Raw genomic sequence first — 23,281 nt, 5'->3', positions numbered from 1 at the left:
AACGGAGGACCCTAAAAGAGTAGCTCTGGGTGCCAACCAAGTAAGTTCTCTGTCATTTTTTAATCAGTAACTCAAGTAAAATCTTATTCTTCTCAAAGATCTCTAATACAGTTTGATAGCTGAGAGGTTTTGCCAGGTTAAAAAAAAAACAACCTCACCAAACAGGTTTCAGATCAAATTTCTCTCTTATACTGCCTTTCATAGTCTTAAAAATACTTTTCATTGTACAAAAATATGTCACAGTCATTATAAAATGTATGTGTCTAAAACTTCTGTTTTCACAAGCCCAAAAAATTCTTGTGAGTTCCAGGGAACCGAATTAAAGGATCCACCTTAAACAGGTCAGATATATCCCCCTGAATTCCCTGGTCCTAAAAACTTTTTTTCCTTAATTTAACTTTGTTCTTTGTTCTGCCAATACCTTAATCAGGTATAAGAGACACCAGACATTTCTATGCCACAAACATCGGACAGGAGCAAAGAGACCAGCTATGCCAGGATGTGGCAAGCACCCAGCCTTCTCAGGTTCCCTCCACCCAAAGACAATGCCCACAAGTAAGCCAGAAGCAGTCTTGAGAATCTGCCGCCCCAATTCCATCAACCTGTGGTATCTAATCTCCCACTTTTTTTTATAAGAAAGAGCTGAGAATGTTATGATTGTTCATCATTTTAAGAGACAAGCCATGCCCACTCCCTGCAGCTCCTCCCTCACTCGCCATCTTGGCTTCTCTCTCTGTTCCCTTTTCCACCCCCATCTCTCTCACTCTGTCCTCTTCTCCTTCTACCCCTTCTCTCTTTTCTCTCTCTCTCTCTTTCTCTCTCTCTCTCTCTCTTTCCCCCCTTCTCCCTTCCCCCTCCATAACACCCTGAATAAATATTCAACATCATTCTATATAATGTGTCTATCCATGTCTCTGTCTCCTGCCCGCCCACCACGTGTCTCCCTGCCTGGGACCAGCCACAGCTCAGGAACTGGCAGACATCTCTGCCTGGGACTGGCTGCTGTCAGGGCCCGCTTCCTGCTGCCACATGGCTGGCTATCACCTTTTGGGGACCTGCAGCATTTCTGCTGCCTACTGCTTCTGGGGAGCTTGCAGCATTTTTAAAGAATCATAACAACCGTGATACAAGCAACTTAATTACAAAAGGATCCCTCTTGTGCTCTTGAGCGAGAATTTTGAGAGCTACCTACCACATTCTTCTACTGAACTCCACTGACGTTTTAGTACTGTGAACTTAATAAAAAGAGATTTTAAAAAATCAGCTAAATCTTTCAAGATTTGTAATTGGATAAAGTAAGCTGGCTTTCTAAAATCAAGGTAACTAAATCATGTAGCTGGCTAACCTCGGCCTATATGTGGGTTCCACAGATAAACAATGAGACCCACTGTTGCCCAGTAGAGGGTTTCTTGCCACGTACACACCAACTCTGCCAGTGCACCCTGGGATAAAGGTCTTCTGAGTGCCTATAAAGATGAGTCCCTGAAGCCTTCCTGCCACAGTTTTAAATCCAGTCCCTTTGGGCTGGCAGCTTAGAACAGGAAATAGACTGTGATTCAATCTGCTCAAGACGCGAGACATCAAATGAAGCCGGTCTTCTGCTGAGCCAGGGCCTCTCTCTTCAGTTATCACTGATGTGAGTTCCATCACCACCAGCCAGCTCCTGCCTGTTCCTGATGATTCGGAAGGTCATTTGCTGGCCTCTGAGGATCTCACTTTTGTCTGGGGAGTCCAGGCTCAAGTCAGAACTGAAGGTCACACACACCAGTCAGAATGATGGTGGCATTTGCAGGGCTGTTGATTGCCCATCCTTCCTAGACATTCCCTCTAAGGAAAACACACTTAAGCAAGGATTTTTTAATTGCTTTAGGGAAAAACAAATTTGAATGGCAAACTTTGTATGAAGAAAACTGAGTGGAAGGGAAGAGAAGGCGCCTTTGCACGTGGCAGGGGAAAGGAAGAGAAGACACCTTTGCACATGGCAGGGGAAAGGCAGGCGATGGCAGGGAATGAGTAGGGCCCCCTGCAAAATGAACAAACCTGAAGTTCTGCATGAAGTGCCGGAACTTGTCCACCCTCCTCGCTAGGGGCACGATAACGTTGATAAGCGTGTTGGCCATGTTGAGCTTCTCCTTTTTCACTTTCATGATGGGGCCAAAGGGCCGAAACAGGACAAGGCGCTGGAATTCATGGGTGTGGTCCCCTTTGAAGGTGAGCTCATACAAAGTGCCTTTATCCCTTTCTGTTCGGTATATCCCTGCAATGCAAAACAAGAAAAGATGGTCTCAGAAAGTGAGCTCTGGCTATTCAGTATTGTTCTATAACCAAGATCTACCACAAATGTCTTCAAAATTAGTACTGGATTTCCACGTTCCATGATTAAAAAACTGAAACTATATAATTAATATTTAAAAGACATATTTGTCTCAAAATCAGTTATGAAACTCTCTTAAAGCCACAGGGAATGCTTGTAATATTAGATACCAAACTATTTATATATTTAGGATCATTGAAGAAAGATGATTAGGAATGCAGAAAAAGTCCAATATAATGTAGATTAGGGTGTGCTCTTTACTGCTGTTGTATACATTTTATGATAGCATTATTATGTGAACATTACAGTTCATTTAATTTAAAACTGTATATTAAAATTACCTCTTTGAAATCATATCCATTTCTGACGAAACAACTATAGCAATTTGTGGAGCATCTTGGAAGAAAATAGGCTATAAACACATGCCCCTCCCACCCTAAACTCCCAGAAGCATCAAGATGATGCTCGAAGTATCCAGTGTGATGGCAGGCACACATCATGTTTAGTCTCCCACCTTCCTGCCTCTAAGCAGTGTGATTGAAAAACTCAGACCAGAAGCCTATGTTAACATTCGGGCCCCATGGTAATACTGAGGAAAACGATTTTATTTTCTCATGCCTCATTTACCTCACAGGAAAAACAACACCCTGGTGGCATAATCTGGAGGCTGATGCAGGAAGATCACAAGTTGAAGGCTTGCCTGGACCACAGTGTGAGTTCAAGGCCAAACTTCATTACTTAGTGGATCGCTGATGTGGCTCAGTGATAGAGTTCTCGCTCAGCGCATACCAGGCCCTGGGCTCAACCTCCAGCACCACCACCACAAAAGCTGGCGTGTTTACCAATAGGTTCCCACAGGGCTGGGTGCATAGGAAAGCATATATGCATGCTGCCCTCATCTTTACCCTCCCTTCGCTGTCAGTGCTGTTGGAACGTGGCATGTTAGGAAGAGAAACAGGAAGTTCACGCTGCCTTCCATCTGTATTAAGTCCAAAGTCACCGAGTGTCATCTGTCAGGTTGAAGATGCAGCCTGACCATCTCATTCATCTCTCAGGGGATGCTTCCACCTGATAGAACTGCCATATAGAAAACCAATCAGCTCCCTAGGTCCACTTTCTTCCCTAAGATTACCAGCAGGGTGGGTGTTTTTCTTAAAGGTAGACAAAAGTTAGTAACATTCAACAAACTCAGAGAAAAGCTTTTATTTTTGATTTATGCCATATTCCCCATTCCATGTCTTATTCTTCAGCCCCACGTTAGCTGAAAATGTCCCTCCTCGTCTCTGCTTGGCTACAGAAAAGGATCTGGGGGGAAATCCTGGCTGACGGTGACTTACAGCTCTTGAGAGCATCTCTTCTTCCCCACTCTCCTGTTTTGTTTCTTTTGAGGGAAACACTCATCTTCTCTACACAGTGCCACGGTCTGTTCTTTTTATTTTGACTTTCAGGAACTCTTTCATCCTAGAGCTCTGGCCTTGTAGCCTCTGTGATTTCATGCAAAGTTTAGATCTCCCTGAGGTGCAGAGAAGAGTCATGTACAGTGAGCTTTCAGTGTGGCCTCGTTTCCCGCAGTCATCCAATGGGCACAGTGCACCAGCAGTGAGCAAGGGTGGCTGAAGGAACTGGTTCTCTTCTGAAGCCCTTGCTGCTTCCTGGGGTATCACAATGGGGCGTCCTGCTCTGATACCCCCAATGTCAGGGATGCCAGGAGAATGACTGAGCTCCTGTTCAGAAAGAACTCAGTACCCTTCTGCAACCAGTCAAAGAAGAGAGGAGGTTTATTTCTTTGGGGGCTCTAAGGGCTTTTTTTGAAAACATCAAATAGTACCTCAAAGTCTGTTAATTCTTTTAGGCACTTAGTCCCAAGTGAGGAGACAGGCCTCTGAAGATGTCTACAGCAGTTGCTTAGTCTACAACCTCTTCACCCAGTCCAAATGAGGCCCCGTTGACTCGCACGGGAGTCCAGTTGTCACAGAGGTTTATCTACACACTCAAAAGGTCCTTAAGGTTGGTGGCTGAGCCTTGACAAGTGCTTTAGTTACTTTGTGTCAGCAGTACAGTTTCCCCACCTAGCCGTAGACCTGGGAAAGGCTGTGTTCAGGTTAACTTGCAGATAAAAACACACAGGTGAATAGGGGTCCTGGAATATAGAATACTGATTGCAAGAGGAACTGAGTTTGATCACCAGAGCTCATATAAAAAAGACAGGGGTGGGTGCCCATGCTTAGATCTCCATCTATATTATCACCATCACTATAAACCTGAGTTTAGGCCCCTTAACTACATCTATTTTAAACCTGACTCATTTAAACTCTTCCCCAAACTGCTCACCACCACACTGAGTTCACACTTGTTACCCAGCCACCGTCACCAAGCACACACCCTTGCACAACTGCATGTGAAGGCACTGCCCTCTATCCTGTCAGCTCAGAGGACAGCACCTAATGGAGCACTGTGCTCTGTGCAATCATCAGTAATCAAAGCACAAAGGATCAGACAGGAACACTCAGAGGCGAGGGTGTTTTTTAGCATGACATGTAGCCAACACAGAAAAAAACACACAAACACCTTTCTTATACAGCCTGGGCATTCCTAATTGGAAAACTCAAAATGCAAAACTCAAGTCTAAACAATGCTCCTAAGTTTTGCATTTTAAATCATTTTAAGTTTAATATTTTCTGATCTCGTTGGTAAAATGTCTTCAAATATTCCAAGATCTAAAATCCTTTATAATCTGAAACATGTCTGGTGTCAATCATTCCAGATAAAAGATGTACTAACTGTGGATGTCATAACATAGTCCTTTTACTATTATGCAAACTAAGTATAAAAACAAGACCTTTGTGCCTCCAGCTTGGATCCTGATTAGTCACACCTCTGGGGCCTGCAGTCCAGGGGCCTGCAGTCCAGGGGCCTGCAGTCCATTCCTTACTTTGGGTTTGGTGTTTCAGCTCTCTGTGCAAACAGACTAACACATTTATTTCTTACTCAGGATCCAGCTCTGTAGCCAACAGCTAAAAGGGTGCAGCCTGTGAAGGAAGGAAACAGTTCCATAGTTGCTGAATGCACACTCCCTCCCCTCCCTCTGTCCCTTTCCCCCAATACGGGATGAAACCCATGATTCACTGATGCAGAGTAAGTAGGATTCTACCATCCAGCCACACTCCCAGCCGTGCTGCAAAGCCTGTTCCTTTCTAGGCCAAGGACCACTGGCTAACTGGTTCTTTCCCATCTCTACGTGCTTTGGTCACCATGGAGATCAAGATGACAAAAGATAAGGGATGTACCACTTCCTGCTGTTACTCCACATGAGTGCACTTAAGATATTGTTGAGTGGCTGGCTGAGTCCATGCAGAACTCCTCAAACCTCTCACCAGTGAACACCTTCTTTATTCAAGAATCCCACTCACTCTCTCTGGATTCATCCCCACCTTTCCAGTGTTCCTACTAGGAACCCAGGTTTCTTACCTAGAACCCAGGATTCTCAAGAACCAGATCTCTAACCTTAATAGCTGGCTGTAATCAATGTCCTGGCCTCCAGGTCTCGATTCACACCACATGCATCCTTTGGTCCTTAAGCTGCTTATAGTACCATTTTGTCCTTGCCTCGCCAGGTTCCCAGGCTTCAAGACCCTCCTAGTCTGGTACCCATCTGTTGTCATAAGTGAACATTTTGTCATTGCCGCAGGTGTAGTCTGGGCTGCAGTCAAGCTGATTTAGATTGAAGGCATGTAGCCATTTGTCTCCATGGAGAATCTAGAAGGAACCCCGGTGCATTCTCAGTGGGAATGTAAAATGGTGCAGCTGCTGTGGAAAAAAAACCCTGGAAATCTCTCAAAGAATTAAATATATGAGCACAGCCATATGGCTTAGAACAGCTAAGAGAGACAATCCACATCTCCATTGAGAGATGGCTAAACAAAATGCGGTATATGCACACAATGGGATAGCATTCGATAGGAGAAGGGAATGTAATTTGACTCGTCCGACAAGAGTAGATTTTGAGACACTGTGTTCAGTGAAGGATGTTAGTCTCACAGTATGTCTACTGTGTGATGTCATTCTACAAGGCACCCAGACAGTCAAAATAAGAAGCAGAGAGTAGAATGAGGGTGACCAGAAGTCAGGTGGGGGAGAAATGAGGAGTTCCTGGTTCATAGATATGCTTGTGGGCTTTCTTTGTTTTTTGTACTGCTAGGAATTGAACTCAGGGCCCTGCATATCCTAGGAAAGCAAACTGACACAGAGATACAGCCATAACTCCAAGGTTTTTGTTTGGGAAGATAAAATTATCCTGGAGAAGAATGGTGGTGATGACTGTTAAATTATGTGACTATTCTTAGCATTACTGAACCAAATAAATGAAAGTTGCTCTTGGTCGTTAATGGTATGTGAGTTTTCCACCACACGGTTTTCCTCTGAGAAGATCTTGCACTTTCTCACAGGCAACCAAGTTCCAATTGTTTCTCCCTCCTGGTCTTTCTAATCTCACGGGCCTCCCCGGGGGACTTTTTCTGCCGCATTCTCAATCTAAAGTGATCGCTCATCTTCCAGACATTTTTTCTCACAGTCCTTAAACGTTCCTTTACTAAACCACTTTCTTGGTTCCCAGTAATGAAAAAGGATGTGGAAGTCATCTGGTCCAGACATATGAGCACACAGAGACCCTGAGAAGCCATCGCTTATCTCAAAGACCCATTTGTTTCTGGTTCCCTGGTTCCCCCTGGAGTCACTTCGCACACAACAGTGACAGTTGGAGTAGAGGAATGGGGGGGGGCATGGGGAGCTACTGCCTGGGGTCAGAATATGGAGCGTAGAGGGCGGAGAAGCCTGCCGCCCTTGGCGTCCCTGCTCACAGGTGATCCTTGTGCTCAGATTTCTCTTCACATCACATGTAATTCTGACAGTTGCTGAAGAAGCTGCACCCCAGCCTTTGAAACATGGAGGCAGTGAATGTTGAAAAGCATGGGTTTTGTGGAGGAAACGATTTTCCAATAAATAAAGAAGACTACAGTCATCCTTCTGTATCTACAAAGACGTTCTAGGATCCCACAAGGTACCGACCTATGAGGAGGAGTCTCAAATCCTTTATATTAAATAAGCACAAAATTTACATATAACCTGTATGCTTTAAATAATTTTGGTTGCTCATAATCCTTCAAAGAGCAGCCTTTATGTAAATATTTGTTTCTCCTCTTGTTTAGAGACTAATGATATGACAAGGTCTGCACATGCCCAGTACAGCTGCAATCATTTTTGAGTAGTTTCAACCCAAGGTTGGTTCAACGCAAAGGTGCCGAGGCTGTGAGTACAGAGAGCTGACGTCAGGGGAGGAAGATCAGTAACAGGCAGGAGAAAACAGATTCTGATGAACTGTCAACAGAGCGCTGCATTTTAGAAATCACAAATTACAAAATCCCTCGGTGTAAACTGCCTCTAAAGACTGTCTGTCCACCTGCTTCTCGCCAACTCTAGAGCGACTCTGGAGGAACACACGCTACCCAAACTGCACAGGAAGTAAATCAGCTGCGTGCAGAGAAGGATTTCCTCGAAAACGATGCTATTCCCCTGTTTGCTTTCTGCTACTGCAGATATCTAGGCAATCCCCTTAGATGGCATGTCATTGCTAGACCTCATAAAAGTCACCTTTGTAAATTTCCTCCCAGTGTATTTGGTCATGTCACAGATTTAATTTAAATCTGATATCTAGTTCTTCCTCTGCCCACACTGTCTGGAAACCTCGCTTAGCTAAAATTATTTCCTGCTTCCTCAGAAGCACTGGCAACTGTTTTTCTTCTACCACAATAAGCCTGCTTGGATCAGAAAATAAGGAGACAACAAAGGTGTATTTAAGATTCCAGTGCTTTCCATGCAAGGCATCAAGTTTTCCTTCTGACTGCCAGGCTGGGGAAAGTGGGACTCACCCACCCCACATTGTAAGAGACGCTGCTAACCAAGAACAAGGTCGAGATTCAGAGGATGGCCTTCTAAAGGATCTGAGTTCAGTTAACAGTTTCCACAACAAATAGCTCCAGTGTAACACCAGCTCCAGTGGCTCACATTCCCTCTTCTAGCCTTCCCAGTCACAGTCACCACAGTCACAGTCACCTGCACACATCTACTACTACTACTACTACTACACACACACACACACACACACACACACACACACAGAGAGAGAGAGAGAGAGAGAGAGAGAGAGAGAGAGAGAGAGAGAGAGAGAGAGAGCGCATAAATTTTTTCTGATGAAAGAACCATGATTCTGAGTGTATATGCCAGAGAAGAAAGCACAAGGGGAAACAAAACAGATAAAGTCTATGACAGGCACATCACAGAACCAGCCTGAGCAGTCAGATGACAGACAGAAATGCATCCCCACCTGATGGAAGTTAGACTGAGTGGGCGTTTCCTGAGACTCCAATCAGAGGGAACACTAAAGAAAACAGCAAAACAAACACAAGCCAGAGTCCTCAGGGTAGACAGGCTTGACAGAGCTGAGCAAGAACGGAGCGCAGAAGTACATAGGTGTGGGAGAGATGCGGGAAAGGAGGCTGGGACTCACGGAAAGCCAGACCACACATACCCACTTGCTCATCCCCACAGGCATTGCATCATCCTGGGCCACAGAGAAGCCTGTTTACTGTTTTAACAGGTCTTAGGACAATGACCTGACACAGGCAGATGACAGGAAATGAGATCAGGAATCCTCAGGAAAGAACTACCCAAGAACAACAGGAACTGGTAAAGGTCCTACCTACATTGGTGGCCACAGATAAGATAAGGGAAGGAAGAGGCTGGAAAGAACTTGGCTGGTGACTGGGGCACTGGGGGAGAGCGGGGGAGACATGTATCATAACTGCAGCTCCAGAGAACACAGTTACACATTGGACAGACTGACTTTAGCATCTGATTAAGTAGGCTGAAGTCACTAGGGAGACTTTTACTGAGACGTTGATTTGCATTTTCCCACACTATAAATGAAACCTTTGGGTATAGGTAAGACAATCTAGAAAAAGTCACCAGACAACGAAGTGAGTGCTAACTATGTTCAGAGTACTCTTTCTAACATCCATGATATGAAAGCAACCTCAGCATCCTTTGGTCTTAAAGAGGAAGATATGATGCCATTTGTGACAATGTGGATGGAGTCAAAATTTTGCTGAGGAAAATCAACCAAATACTAAAAGACAAATATTGAATGCTCAGTTACAGTTGCAATCTAAAACAAGGAAGCAGAGAGAATGGTGATTGCTGTGGTGTGGAAGGGGAGGAAGGGACAGGAAAAGAGAAGATGGGGGCTTAACAGTACCAAGACTCAGCCCAGAGAAGTTTAGTTTGTATGGTGATCATAGCAACAACACTGTGCATTTTGTATTAGCTAAAATAGGTTTTATTTTTAACTCTTATCACACACACACATGCACACACACACACACACACACACACACACATGAGGTACTTGGATGTCAATCATCTTTGTTAAAGCTATAACATATACAAAGATCAAAGTATTACATTACATACCATAAATACACACACTTATTGCTAGTCACTTAAAATAGCTACATGGAAGGATAGACAGATAGATAGGCAGACCGAGAACCACGATACAGATGTAGGTATGCTCACCTTCAGACACAGTCTACATGGATCTGCACAGAAGGACTGAGAAGTCTCAGTGACCAAAGGACTCAGGGACGGAAGACAGCAATGTCAGAGAACCAGTGTCAAGTACAAAATACTGTTTCAAGGTCTGATAAAAGAAAATCCAAACAGCCCAGGGAATGGGACAGATATCTCCTTAGTGATCACACCAATAGTGGCTTCAGCCAGGCTGGGGTCCATCTGAAAGCCAATGGGTGTTAACATAGCGGTGGAGAGCTGAGTGTTTTCCTTCCATTTTCCACTGTCAAGTTTATTTTTTCCTGAGAACCATTGCCCTCTTTCTTTGGTGTCTGAGGTCTTCCCAAGGGGCTAACCTGGCTAGATTCTTTCTATGATATAGGCCTCAAGTAAGGCAGCTTCTCCAGCCTGGGAACTGGGTATTTCTACCTCATTGCCTAAGTTTTCCAGACTCAGATAACAAAGCAAGCTGCCCAAAGCCTTAAGTACACTTTTTTTGTCTCTTAATTCTTCTTCTTTGGGAATTTCAGTTTCTTAGGAAGAAATGGGAGTTCTTTCTCTGACTTTAAGAAACCAGTGACTAGAGCCGGGTGGTGGTGGCGCACGCCTTTAATCCCAGCACTCAGGAGGCAGAGACAGGTGGATCTCTGTGAGTTCGAGACCAGCCTGGTCTACAAGCGCTAGCTCCAGACAGACTCCAAAGCCACAGAGAAACCCTGTCTCAAAAAATCAAAAAAAAAAAAGAAAGAAAGAAAAGAAACCAGTGACTAGAAGTTTTGGATGTGCACCTAAGCAAAATGAAGTTGAAGAAGTCAGGAGGTGAGGGGCAAAAGCAAGTGGAAAGCTCTTTGGAGATTCCAGACCAAAGAATCGTGGCAGAGAAGCCAGAACTGCCATTAGCGAGGTTTGCTTCCCAACAGCTGCCAAGACTTTCTCTCAAAACAGAGCACAACTATCTCCTCAGAATGTTATGGAAAAGCAGGAGACTTAAGACAGAAGCAGGCAGAAGCAGGAGTTAAATGATCATGGCCCAAGGGATGTGTGGCCAAACTGCTGTCTGTGGCCCACCTCCGACATTGCTGCACACTCTGTCTGCCTGACTTGTTACCAAAATAGCAGGAGAATGTCTTAACTGAGACACACATTTACTCTGACTTACGTCTGGCTTTCCAACCATGTTCACAAATACTCTCGACTTTTAAGTAGTTTTCAAATAGATACGCTTTTTCTTGTTACAGGTGGGTAAACAGAGGCCTTTGAAGCATTTACATAAGTAACTTAGTCAAGTCTATACACGATGTGTTCACAGATGGATGGACATATGACTGAGAATTCAAGAGTCACGCCATGGTTCAGCTTTTCCATAAAACGATAATTTTTAATGTTCTCCTGCTCTTTCTCATTGAAACTGGCTTTTAAGAATAGAGAAAATTACGATGCTTCAAAAAGCTAGCCAACTCCCTAACGTGCATCAGAAAGCCAGTCTTAAAATTGGTCCATGAAAAGAAAGGTAACGTATTATTGATTCCTTGAAATCAATATTTATTTGTCTTTCAGATCTTGCTAAGAGCAATATTTCATTTTTCCAGGAGATACTGTGAAGATCAAATCGACGTGTGTAAAATATGCTTACCTAGTGGATGAGCAGCGCTCAGCAATGTCAGCACTGGCAGGGTAGCTGTCATTGCTGTCGTTGTGTCGTCCCAGTTTGTGCATTAGCCACTGAGCATCTGATTGCCTTCAGTCACACAGGCCGAGACGTCAGACACAGCAGTCTGCTCCTGTGCTGGCATTAAACGTCTTGAAGGCAGAACTCAATTACTAATATTTTTAAAAGTTGCCATTGTAGACCTAGATGATTTTCCTATTATTTATTGATATTTATTTTTACTTTTATTGATTCTTTGTGATTTCACATCACGTGTTCCGATCCCTCTTATCTTTCCATGCCCTGGCATCTGCCCTCTGCCCTTGCCAATCTCCCCTCAAACACAAAACCAAATATAAAAGAACCACAAAACAGCAAAGCAAAAAGCGACAAAGCAAAACAAAAACAAAACAAAACAAAATGCAATCCCCCCCACCCCCCAAAAAAAGACGAATCTTGTTATGGAAGCTGAGTGTGGTCCACTGAGGCACAGTTTACCCTTTAGTCTGTCCATCCTTACTAACAAGTGTTCGTGCCAGGAGTCATTGGTCTGGCTCAAGGTCTCTGGTTTCTGCTACACCACTGATAAACAGCTTTCAGTGGGGCTCCTCTTGGATACCCTGCTGTTGTCCCATGTCATGGAGATCCTGCTGTTTAGGATCTGTAGATTCATCCCCTTCACATGCTCTAACAGTTCATAGATTCAGTAGTGTTGGGGTGGGCAGACTCATAGCCCTGGTTTTGAGGCTGGGTGGTAGTTGGGTTAGTCAGCTCGCTGGCTTTCCCTCAGCATCACTGCCTAGATGAGCTCTCTAGCACTGCCTTGACTAGCTCCCGCAATGCAGCCTGCAGCAAGGAGCCCAGCCAGTTCTGCTCTTAGACCCTGGGATCTGGGTCTCCAGGTCCCCTCAGTAATATGACCAGGGTCAGCAAGATACAGGCCCCTCTCCTGTTTGCTCCAGGGGGCATATGAAGCAGGGTGCCGGGGTCAGCTTTTCTGCCCTCAAGTCCTTAAGACTGAGTCAACTCTAGTGTGCTTCCCCGGGTGAGGCGCAGATCCCTCTCCCCTGTGTGCTGCTGCTGGTGTGGGCAGGGCTAGTTCTGTCACTGTTGTGGCTGCGTCAGCATGGGGCAGAGGGAAGGGGACATCTTTCCCTCAGTCATGCTACCTTATGGCAGACAAGGGGTTGGAGCCAGCTATGTTCCTCTCACCTGCTTCCCTGACAACAGTCTCAGGTCTAGTGTGCTGCCCAGAGGGGAAGCGCTGTAGTCAGTGAGGGTCAGAGCCAGCTCTCCCACTCAGTGACCCCAAGGCTAGCTATCTCACCTGCCACAGGTGGTATCGGGTAGGGGTGGGGCATCTTGTTTTCCCTGTTATTACAGTTAAGATTTTTCTGTTATTTTAAAGAGTTTTGTAATATGTATTCATCTGTGTGATATTTGAGTCAATATAAAATTGCAACAATATTACAGAAATATATTTAAAGAGTTTGTGAGATTCATTTTTAATTCATAATGTTAACTGAAAATGTAGAATCATTGGTTCCAATGCCTTTCATCTTACCACTTTAATCATTCATACCGGTTGGCAAAATCTCATATTCCATGATGCCCGAATGTTTGCTCACAATCACTAATATAATTAGAATAGATCACCTCCCTCTGCCAGATACACTGTGTCTTCTGGCCCTTCCAGACAAATTCTGAGACTGGTTAATATTCATGCCAGAGAGTCTCAGCTCAGTCCTGGCTTTCATACTTTGTACCTTAACCAATAGCCCAGGATTTCTGCTCCCTGGTTTTAAGAATTGGATCCCTTTGAACCCTCAAAGCATCAACATCAACAGCTTTGTACTTCAAAAAACATCACAAGTGACAACGCTTATGCTTGACTGAGCGATTTAATTAACAAGTGGTAGGATTTCATCTAGTTTCACAAATAAGTTTTATATATATATATATATATATAAGATTGACTCCACTAGTCACATGGGAGAGAATATGACTACAAATAGGCTGCAACACACACGCACGCATGCATACACATGCACACACACACAAACACACACATGCACACACACACAAACACACACACTGGCGCTAGCTTGGGCTTCTGAAACCTCAAAGCCCACTCCCAGTGATGCACTTTCTCCTACAAAGCCACACCTACTCCAACAGGGAAACATCTCCTAATCCTTCCCAAACAGTTACACTGACCAAGGACCAAGCATTCAAACAGATGAGCCTATGTGGGCCATTCAAACCAACACAGAGTGTGACACCATCTTTTGGGAACCACCATCTTAATTTCAAACTGATAACATTCGAGTCTTTGGGGCTAGAAAATAACAAAGAATAACTTGCCATTATCATACATAACAGTAGCGGTCCAACCCAGAGGAATTTATGAGCAAGTACAAGGAGATGAAATCTTTATTGGTTTCTGCGTGTCACATATAAGCAGAGAAAATGATGCCCACATCAACTTAGAAAATCACTGGGAAAGGCCTACTTGTAGAACCAGTCGCCCCTACTCTGCCACAAATACCTACTTCCTAACTTAGAGAAAGTTGCAAGACGTGGCTCAAACACTGGTGGCATTTAAATGCATCCAGGAGAATGTATCATTTTGTGCAAATACTCTAATACAAGGCCGCTAGGTGAAGGTAAGATGGCGATGAGCAGAATTGCTTTCTGAATCCTCTAACTCCTTCCCACATCCCCTTCGTTAGGTCACTGCCGTGGGAGCTGAGCACTCTGAACGAACACCATAGCCCCGAGGGAAAGGATTCTGGAAGTTCACCTAGACAGGGAAATGTCTGAACTGAATTAAGAAAGTTGAGCTGTACAACGCAAAAGCTTGCATGGGTAACCAGAAAATATGAGAGTACAGAAAAAGCATATGGAACATTCAGGAGACCATGGAAGTCCAGTCAGCCGAGGAGTGGATGAGGTAAGTTTCTAGACAGAAAAATATGGAACTGAGAGACCTGGAAGGTCCCGATCACAGAAATCTTGTGTGGATCATGGAGGAGGCCTCACCATTTGCCACCATAGGACTTGTTGGCTTTATTTGATATTGCTTTAGGTGTTTTATTTATTTATTTTGATAACTACTATAACTGAAATGAACCCTAAAACACTGTAAATGTTACATTGCTAAAAGCACTGTGGCGGTTGAATAAGAATGGCCTCCAAGCCGGGCCGTGGTGGCGCACGCCTTTAATCCCAGCACTCGGGAGGCAGAGGCAGGCGGATCTCTGTGAGTTCGAGGCCAGCCTGGTCTACAAGAGCTAGTTCCAGGCAAGGCTCTAAAAAAGCTGCAGAGAAACCCTGTCTCGAAAAACCAAAAAAAAAAAAAAAAAAAAAAAAAAAAAAAAAAAAAAAAAAAAAAAAAAAAAAAAAGAATGGCCTCCATGGGCTCACAAATTTAAATGTTTAGTCAGCAGAGGCACTGATGGGAAAAGATTATGAGGTGTAACCTTGTTGGAGGAAGTGTGTCATTGGGGGTGAGCTATGAGGTGTCAGATGCTCAAGCTAGGCCCAGTGTCACCCATTCTTCTTGCTGTCTGCTGATCCAGATGTAGAAATCTCAGCCCCTTCTCCAGCGCCATGTCTGCCTGTGTGCTCCCATGCTTCCCACCATGATGATGATGGACTAACCCTCTGAAGCTGTAGGCCAGCCCCAATTAAACGCTTTCCTCTGTAAGAGCTGCCATGGCCATGGTGTCTCTTCACAGCCATAGAACAGTGACTAAGACAAGCCTGTTCTAACCAGCATGAAGGCCTTCAGTAGCTTCCATGGAGGTTAATGTTCCATGAGAATTCTGAGTCCTGAGCCACGCTTTCCTTCAGGTCCTTAGAGACTCACATATGCTCACATTCTCATCTCTCCCTCCCACTCTAAGCTCTACCTCCTACACACACACACACACACACACACACACACACACACACACGCACACACACACACTGATTCAATAGGAAAATACGAAACATGAGAATAAAGTAAAAATCATGTTTTCTTTGGAGTAACAGCATAGCTGGAAACAATTTAAAATACTAAATACTGGCAAATAGAAGGTTTTTCACCCCAAAGGGGTCATTCTTATTGAACAAAAAAAGTCCACTCAGGATGCCAAGCTGTGTTTTTGTCAACTAATCTGTGTGGTGGCAAGTCAGAAAGTGGCAAAGTCAGGGACTGTTCTTACAGAGCCTGCTGACACAGAGCAAAGAGATGTCCAATTTTTAAATTTCATTCCATCATTGACTTGTTCTATGACTTTGGCAATATCTAGCCGAAAAGCCTCAGTTTCTTCATCCCTAGAGCACAGGAATTATAAACAGCAGCAACTTTCAGTGCTCATGACATGGCAACAAACCAGAAGAGTATTGCACTTTGGGCTATGACAGTCCTTACCTCTACAAAATCTCTACGGCCATTCTGCCAGCATGACATGACTACATAGTACATTGACGGATCAAAACAATATCATAGGATGTCAACACAACACGGCTTCGGTTTTCACATGCTAATTTAATGAGAGGATTTTTCTCCTCAAGTTTTAGCGAACCCATAGGGTTAGATGGCATTTAACCTATTTAGGAAGTCCATATATTTCCTAGATTTTTCCTCAAATGAGTTGCCACCTCCAGATCCTTTGACAGTGTGCTCATCATAAGAGATTTCTGTCTTCTCTCTTCCCTGAGATGTGACTGTGCTTTGAGCAGGGAGGAAAGGAAAGGGATGGAGTGTCCACTTTTTTTGCGGGAGAGTTTTCTCTTGGATCCTGGAATGCTATGGCACAGGTTCCAGTAGCCCGAGGATACCTTAAGCATAAAGACATGAGATACTGACACAATATACACAGATACTCCTGACCTCTGTGACCCCACAGTCCGGGTGTCATATCTGGGGCTAAACAATGGTTTAGATGTTTTTATTCCCTAGATGTAAAGTCCCCTCCCAGCTTCCTAGACAGACTGGGGCAGGGGCACGCCACCTTTACCTGTCTTTCCTGAATTCCTTATCCCACAGAATGGTGATATTAAGCCATTAAATTCTGGTACAGTCTGCAATGTAGCCATTATCGCTGGCATATGAGTGCTTGGTAATTGTTGGTGGGTAGAAATTTTGCTTTTATTATACTCTCTGACAAACTTACAACAGGCAAGCATGCTGTGCTCAGAACTACCATGCTAAATTACACCTGAAAATGGAAGCTCTAAAGTTATACCAGCATCATAAGGCTCCATTGATTCTGCAATCTGTGTTATTGAATAGACTCTTTTTTTTTTGAGAGAGGTAGAGTTTTGCTGTAATTTTAGAGCCTGTCCTGGAACTAGCTCTTGTAGACCAGGCTGGCCTTGAACTCACAGAGATCTACCAGCCTCTTCCTTCCGAGTACTGGGATTAAAGGCGTGCGCCGCCATCGCCAGGCTTTTATTTGTAGACTCTTGTGACATACTATACAGAACATGAGACTACTCACCTTCTACATGGAGCTGGAGAGTGTGAGTACCTTGGTAGGACCTTCACTCTCTTCAGAGTCAAAGTTCTAAATCCACAAACACAGCAAGAAGTATTTGGCCGAGACACCAAAATCCCGAATGCAGTTGTGCATGGGCACAGTTAATTCAGCCTAGAAAAGTTTTCAAGTAGATAATGGTAGACTTGTATCTTGGCTACACTGTCAACAGCAAAGACAGCCCCTTAGTCACATTCTCATTGATAACTATAGTTATTTTAACCCCTCTGTTTATGAATAAAATTATGCTATGATGTTGACATAACATTAGCACTTCAGTTTTCAGGTGTTATATAATAAAATTTTAGCATGCTTACAGGCTTTAAGTTTATCAGAAAATATAGCTTGTCAATGAAAATGTACATTCATTCTATAGTTAGTTAATCCAGGAAACAAATTCTAATATATCAGTAATTATCTTAAGATATACATATATATCTTATATACATATATATGTATATATATACATATATATATATATATATATATATATCTCAACTAAAAAGAAAAAGCTTAGGGAGACAGCTGAGTCTATTAAGTGCTTGCCATGCAAGCAGGAGGATCAGAATAAAATCTCCAGAACCCATATGAAAAAGCTGGTCATGGAAGAACTTGTAATCCCAACACTGGTAAAATAGAGCTGAGAGTCCTTGGGGCTCATGAGCTAGCCTAGACTTACTCGGCAAGTTCCAGGCTAGTGAGAGACCCTGCCTCAAAAAATAAGAAGGACAGTACTTGAAGAGCAGCACACAAGGTTGAGCTGTGGCCTCCACAGACATTGCACACATGCCTTGTACAGCTGTACAAACATTTGTACCTGCACATGCACAGACACATACATACACGAAAATGGCGCCGTAGGTAAACCAACGCTGTGATAACAGGATGTCTGTAAGGAATTTACTTCAAACTCAGTGACACAAATGTTAGTGGGGAGGTATGATGAAGAACTACCAGAAAACGATATTTTTATAAGGCAATTTAGAACAAAGAATATTAATATAGAGAAAAAGCCAAAGCACATTATAAAATGATGAAAAGATAAATTCAGGAAGACATAATAGTAACATATATGCATCAAACAATCAAGCCTCAAAATACAGTTGAAAGAATATATGGATCTCCAATTCTATCTGGGGATGTTAGTTACCGTTTCAGGGACTGACAGTCACGTTGGCCGTAAGTCAGGAAGAACACTGAAGATGCGGACAGCCCAACAGCAAACAAGGCCTAATCAACAGCCGGAGAACATGTCACCCTACCAGCATAAAGCACACATCTTCATGCACTCTTAGAAACATAACTGGAGCCACAGAATACACCACAGTTCTAAAAGGATTGAAATACAAACAAAGTATTTTGTGATTGTAAAGAAATCATAAGAAAAACCTGAAGTAGGAAGACGAGACAGGGCTGGAGAGATGGCTTAGTGGTTAAGAGCACTGGCTGCTCTTGCAAAGGACCTGGGCTCCATTCCCAGCACCCACGTGACCACTCAACACTCTGCAACTCCAGCCCCAGTGGGATCTGCTGCCTCTTCTCGTCTCCCCAGGCACCTCATGCTTGTGGTGTGGACATACATGCAGGCAGAAGACCCATATACATAGAATAAAAATAGTTCCTTTAAATAACAAAAGAAAGATAAGGCAATTTTTTATAAACTCTTAAACAACATATTTTAATCTCTAGGCCAAATAAGTGCTCTTAAAAATTTTAATGTACAGAACTTAATAATTAAGTTGCTATACAAGGCTAATATAAGAGAGTCAGTACCGCAGGGCATCTGCCAAGAATCATCATTTCAAAGCAATTGGTTTTAGATCATTTTTCTGACAGTCAATTTGTAGACTAGTTAGGTAGTCCTAACTCATAACAGCACAATATGAGAAGATGTGCATGAACACTAGAGTACTGGCCTCTTCGGTACAGTGTTCAGAAAATGTGTGTCACTGTGTGTCTCTCTTTTCATGGGAAAGTCATGAAACAGGAACCCTCTGAGAGCTCGGGGTGCTAGATTCAAGTCCCAGCTGAGCAATCTTGGGAAAGACTTCTTTCTTTGTCTCTGAGATCTCACTCCCGGCATAAATCTATTCCTAACGTGACAGCTGTGTGATTGGGATAGTGTGAGGACACATGAAGCCCCTCTAGCAATGCACAAACTATCTCAGGCACTTCATCAATGTCAGGACGTTACTTTAGGCTGTGGGGAGGAAAAACCCAGTTCTCCTGAACATGGTCTGAAGCCCTGTGCTTGTTAACAGAGATGGTCATCCACATTTAATGACCTCCAACAATGAACTCCCGAGTCCCGCACTTACAGGCTTGGACACTATTAGCTATAAGGTCCAACTGCCTCTCGGTCTGGTGATTTCTTTTAAGTCTCCGTTCACATCTGTGGCTGGCCTGCACAATCACCTGGGAGCTTTAAAAATGTCGACATCCTGACCCTGCTCCCACAGATTCTGATTTAATTACTTTGTAGCATTGCTTATGCTCCCCAGGAGACTGTAATGTGCAGGCAGGTTTGGAAGGCATCGCTTTGGGGAATATGATTTCAACACTTCCATAACGAAGTGACTTCCATATGCAGCCAAAGGCATTCCCAAGCAGTCTCGGGGTATGGTTACTTGGCCAACAAACATATTGTTGCGTTTCAAATCAAATCTAGGAGTTAAGTGAAGACAAAAATAATGCCTCTCTTTCTTTCCCATTGAGCTGCTCTATTACCATACATTGCATTGGTAAAGTAGTGTTAATGATGCCAAGGTCTAATGTGTGAGAGGCATTTGTCCTTTGAACGCCACTGTTCAGAACAAACAGGCATGAACAGTAGTAAAATCTAGAAGCACTTCAGACTTCTGCGTTCATTGTTCTCCTTAAATGCTCCCTGGTGCCTTCTGCAGCTACTCCTTTGTACATGAAATCCTAGTCATTTTAGATTACTTATGTTTGGAGGTGGACTTTTCTATGAGAAAAACATATCTAGGACATAGCGAGAAACCTGAGGTGTCTGGTGAATGGATGGTTGGGTGGTGCAGTGCAGAGATGAGACATCAAAGGTGAGATGGTCTCAGTAATGGCAGCTCTTACAGGACATGGGCTGCCACGATGTGAGGGGACAGATGTGGGCGAGTTAAATGCAAGAAGTAGGGTAGGGCTTCCTGAGTAGAATCCTTACAGCTGTCTAGAACACAAAGACACCTCAAAAGTCACCGAGTCAAATAAACGAAAAACAAAACACTTCACCATCCATTCCTTCTTTGCATAAACTGACAGTTTAACTGTATTGGTGTGCTCTGATTTCAATGGGAGATTATGTCTAAAAAAATGAAAAAAAGATGAGAACAGTTGAGGAAGATACCAGATGTTGATCTCTGGGCCTCACATGCACACACACACACACACACACACACACACACCAATAACAACAACAAACAAGCCAAACAAAAACACACACACAAATGTTGAGCTGTATCAAATTATTGACACTTTCAAAGCAAAGGCCATCATTGAGGAGACCATGGGAAAAGTCTTTGAAGAATAATTACTTAATCAGTGACGAAAGCCACATTTCTCAATGTGCCACTTTGAGGGACGGGTGTATCAGCAATCTTGAGATTCTGAACACTGCCCTTTGAAGTGTTAATAATTTGATACAGCTCAACGTGCATGTGCGCGTGTCTGTCTGTCTGTCTGTCGTCCAGAGATCAACATCTGGTGTCCTCCTCAATGCTTTTGTCTTTCTTCTACTTGTTTGTTTATTTATTAGGTAGACTCTCCCACTGAAATGGAAACTCATCAATTCAGCTAGACTGTCAGTCAACAAACCCCAGGACTCTTCTTCCATATGCATGCCCAATAATAGGATTCTAGTCTCACATAGCAGCTGGCTTCTTACCTAGGTGATGTAGACTCAGGTCCTCATGCACACATGGCAAGGATTTACTGACTGAGCTGTTTCCTTGGCTTTCCAAGGTAACATTTTCCTCCCGTAATTACACTGGAAAACACGGAAACCACTTCATCTGTCTCATTAATTCTATGTTATTCTCTTTCATGGATTTATTATGTCTTGATGATAGTATTAGAGGCTTATAAAAAATTCCAGTGCCACCAAAAATGTGTAAGAATTACTGTTCCATCCTGGCAAGTATGCAGAATTAAGGAATGCTCATGTAGCTGCCAGTGTGAAAGTCTCAGACTATTAGTATTTCTTAAATATCAAGTACCTTCAGAAGTTGAGAGACTTAACATGGAGAGGAGAGGAGAGGAGAGGAGAGGAGAGGAGAGGAGAGGAGAGGAGAGAGAGAGAGAGAGAGAGAGAGAGAGAGAGAGAGAGAGAGAGAGACAGAGACAGAGACAGAGACAGAGAGATTTCTTGTCAGGAAAGACCTCCTTCTGTGATGAACAAGACTGACTGCCTCTCTTTAGACAAGGCCTTTGTCCTCACTGTAAAGACCCTGGCAATGAAAAGTTTGATAAGAATGTTGAGGTGCAGCTCTCCACAATCGATGGCATCTGACGGGTGCTGAAGGGGGAGGACTCAGTTCTATGTAAAGGAGAATTTGCCCAGACCCCAGTAAGTATATACATAACACACACTGGACCTGTTTTTCTCTTTTTCTTTTCTTTATTTTTTTGGGGGGGGTATTGGGGAGGGAGGTGTCAAGGGTGGGGGGAGGACATGGAAGAACTGGGAAACCAATGTGACCAGGGTGTCTGATATGGAATTCTCAAAGAATCAATAAAAACATTATGATGGGGAAAAAAGAGCTGGGCTAGTCCTAAGTAGCAGGGAGACAGACACACCTTTGTAGAGCCACAACTCTGAGAACACGTCTCACAACACACTAGGCTGATTTTCTCAGGTTTATGTAAATGAATTCAGCAATACATACCTAAGTTGCCTCCATACTTAAATTCAAAATAAGAATATGTCAGTGTGCACTACAAAATCAGAGCCCAGCGCTCAGATGTTGGGGCATCTTGGGAAAGTCAAAATCTCTGAGGTTTAGGAATCAGGAATGTTTGCGCCAAAGATATAAAATGTGTCCTTAAAAACAGGAGTGTCTTTCTCTTCTGGCTGACATCCCTACAGAGCTTACCCCAGGAATGAATTCTTTGCAATTAGGACAGACAGGGACATGGCGGTTGGAAACACGAGATCTGTATTCCCAATGAATGATGACTCTAAAATTTCCACAGGGTAATTTTTCATGCAGTCCACCTTCACACGGCTGTGCATGGCCTCCTCCACAAGAGAATGGTTCTAGACCTTGTCCTCAGGATGGTCCCCATTTGTGTCAGGACATCACCTGCACGAGTTCCTAAAATGTTCCCGCTGCTGCCATGCCACACTGATAGTCTTATTCCAGAGAGTCAGACATCAGCTTCACAGGGACATCGCTTCCTCTGTGCGCTAGTGAAACCAGACTCTTCCTTAACTTTACTGACTGGTGTTGCCGAAGCAATGGGCTTCTTCTATCTCCTGATTACCTGGGGCCCATTTGACCTCCCGCTGTAGGTGTCTATCATCACAAACAACAACTTGCTCGTATCTGTCCTGTTTTTATCTTCATGTATCTCATATTTTGTTTTATCAACTACAGTAAAGATTGCATCTTATTTTTAAATCTTTTCTATGCCTTACTTCTTGACAAAGGAATAGAAACATAGTGGGCTCACAAAAACATACTCATGGACAATTTTGATATTAGGACTGGTATCTAATTGTGTGAAGGGGTCGTAGGGCTCTAGTTAACTATACTTGCCAACATCTCTATCAAAGACTACAATATGGCACAGAGTGGTGGTGGCACACACCTTTAATTACAGCACTCAGGAGGCAGGCAGAAGATTGTGAGTTCGAGGCCAGCCTGGTCTACAAGTGCTAGCTCCAGGACAGGCTCCAAAGCTACAAAGAAATCCTGCATAGGAAAACAAAACAAATTAAAAAACAAAACAAAAAGACTCTGAAATCAGTATCACATCACAGGGCACACACATGGAAACCTCAGAACAACCCAGAGGAAAGACATTCCCAGACTGAAGGCAAACACACACACTGAGAGATCAAATTTCATAGCTAATATTATAATTTCTGTGTCTCGAATGCCCAGCCCAGTAGTCAGAGTATGGAGGGAAAATGCTAATATAAGTGTACAATGT

General features: G+C 43.5%; 1 protein-coding gene across 1 annotated transcript in view; it reads right to left on the bottom strand.

Moving 5' to 3' along the window:
- Csgalnact1 (chondroitin sulfate N-acetylgalactosaminyltransferase 1) overlaps window positions 1–23,281 on the bottom strand; it is a 307,224-nt gene that overhangs the window by 37,842 nt on the left and 246,101 nt on the right. The window contains 1 exon segment of the mRNA XM_042054957.1: window positions 2,041–2,257. Coding sequence (XP_041910891.1) covers window positions 2,041–2,257 — 217 coding nt within the window.

The sequence above is a fragment of the Arvicola amphibius genome, chromosome 4 (assembly GCF_903992535.2).
Source record: "Arvicola amphibius chromosome 4, mArvAmp1.2, whole genome shotgun sequence".
Lineage (NCBI taxonomy): Eukaryota > Metazoa > Chordata > Mammalia > Rodentia > Cricetidae > Arvicola > Arvicola amphibius.
Note: the sequence above shows the minus strand (reverse complement) of the source record. Positions and strands in the feature narration are given on the sequence as shown.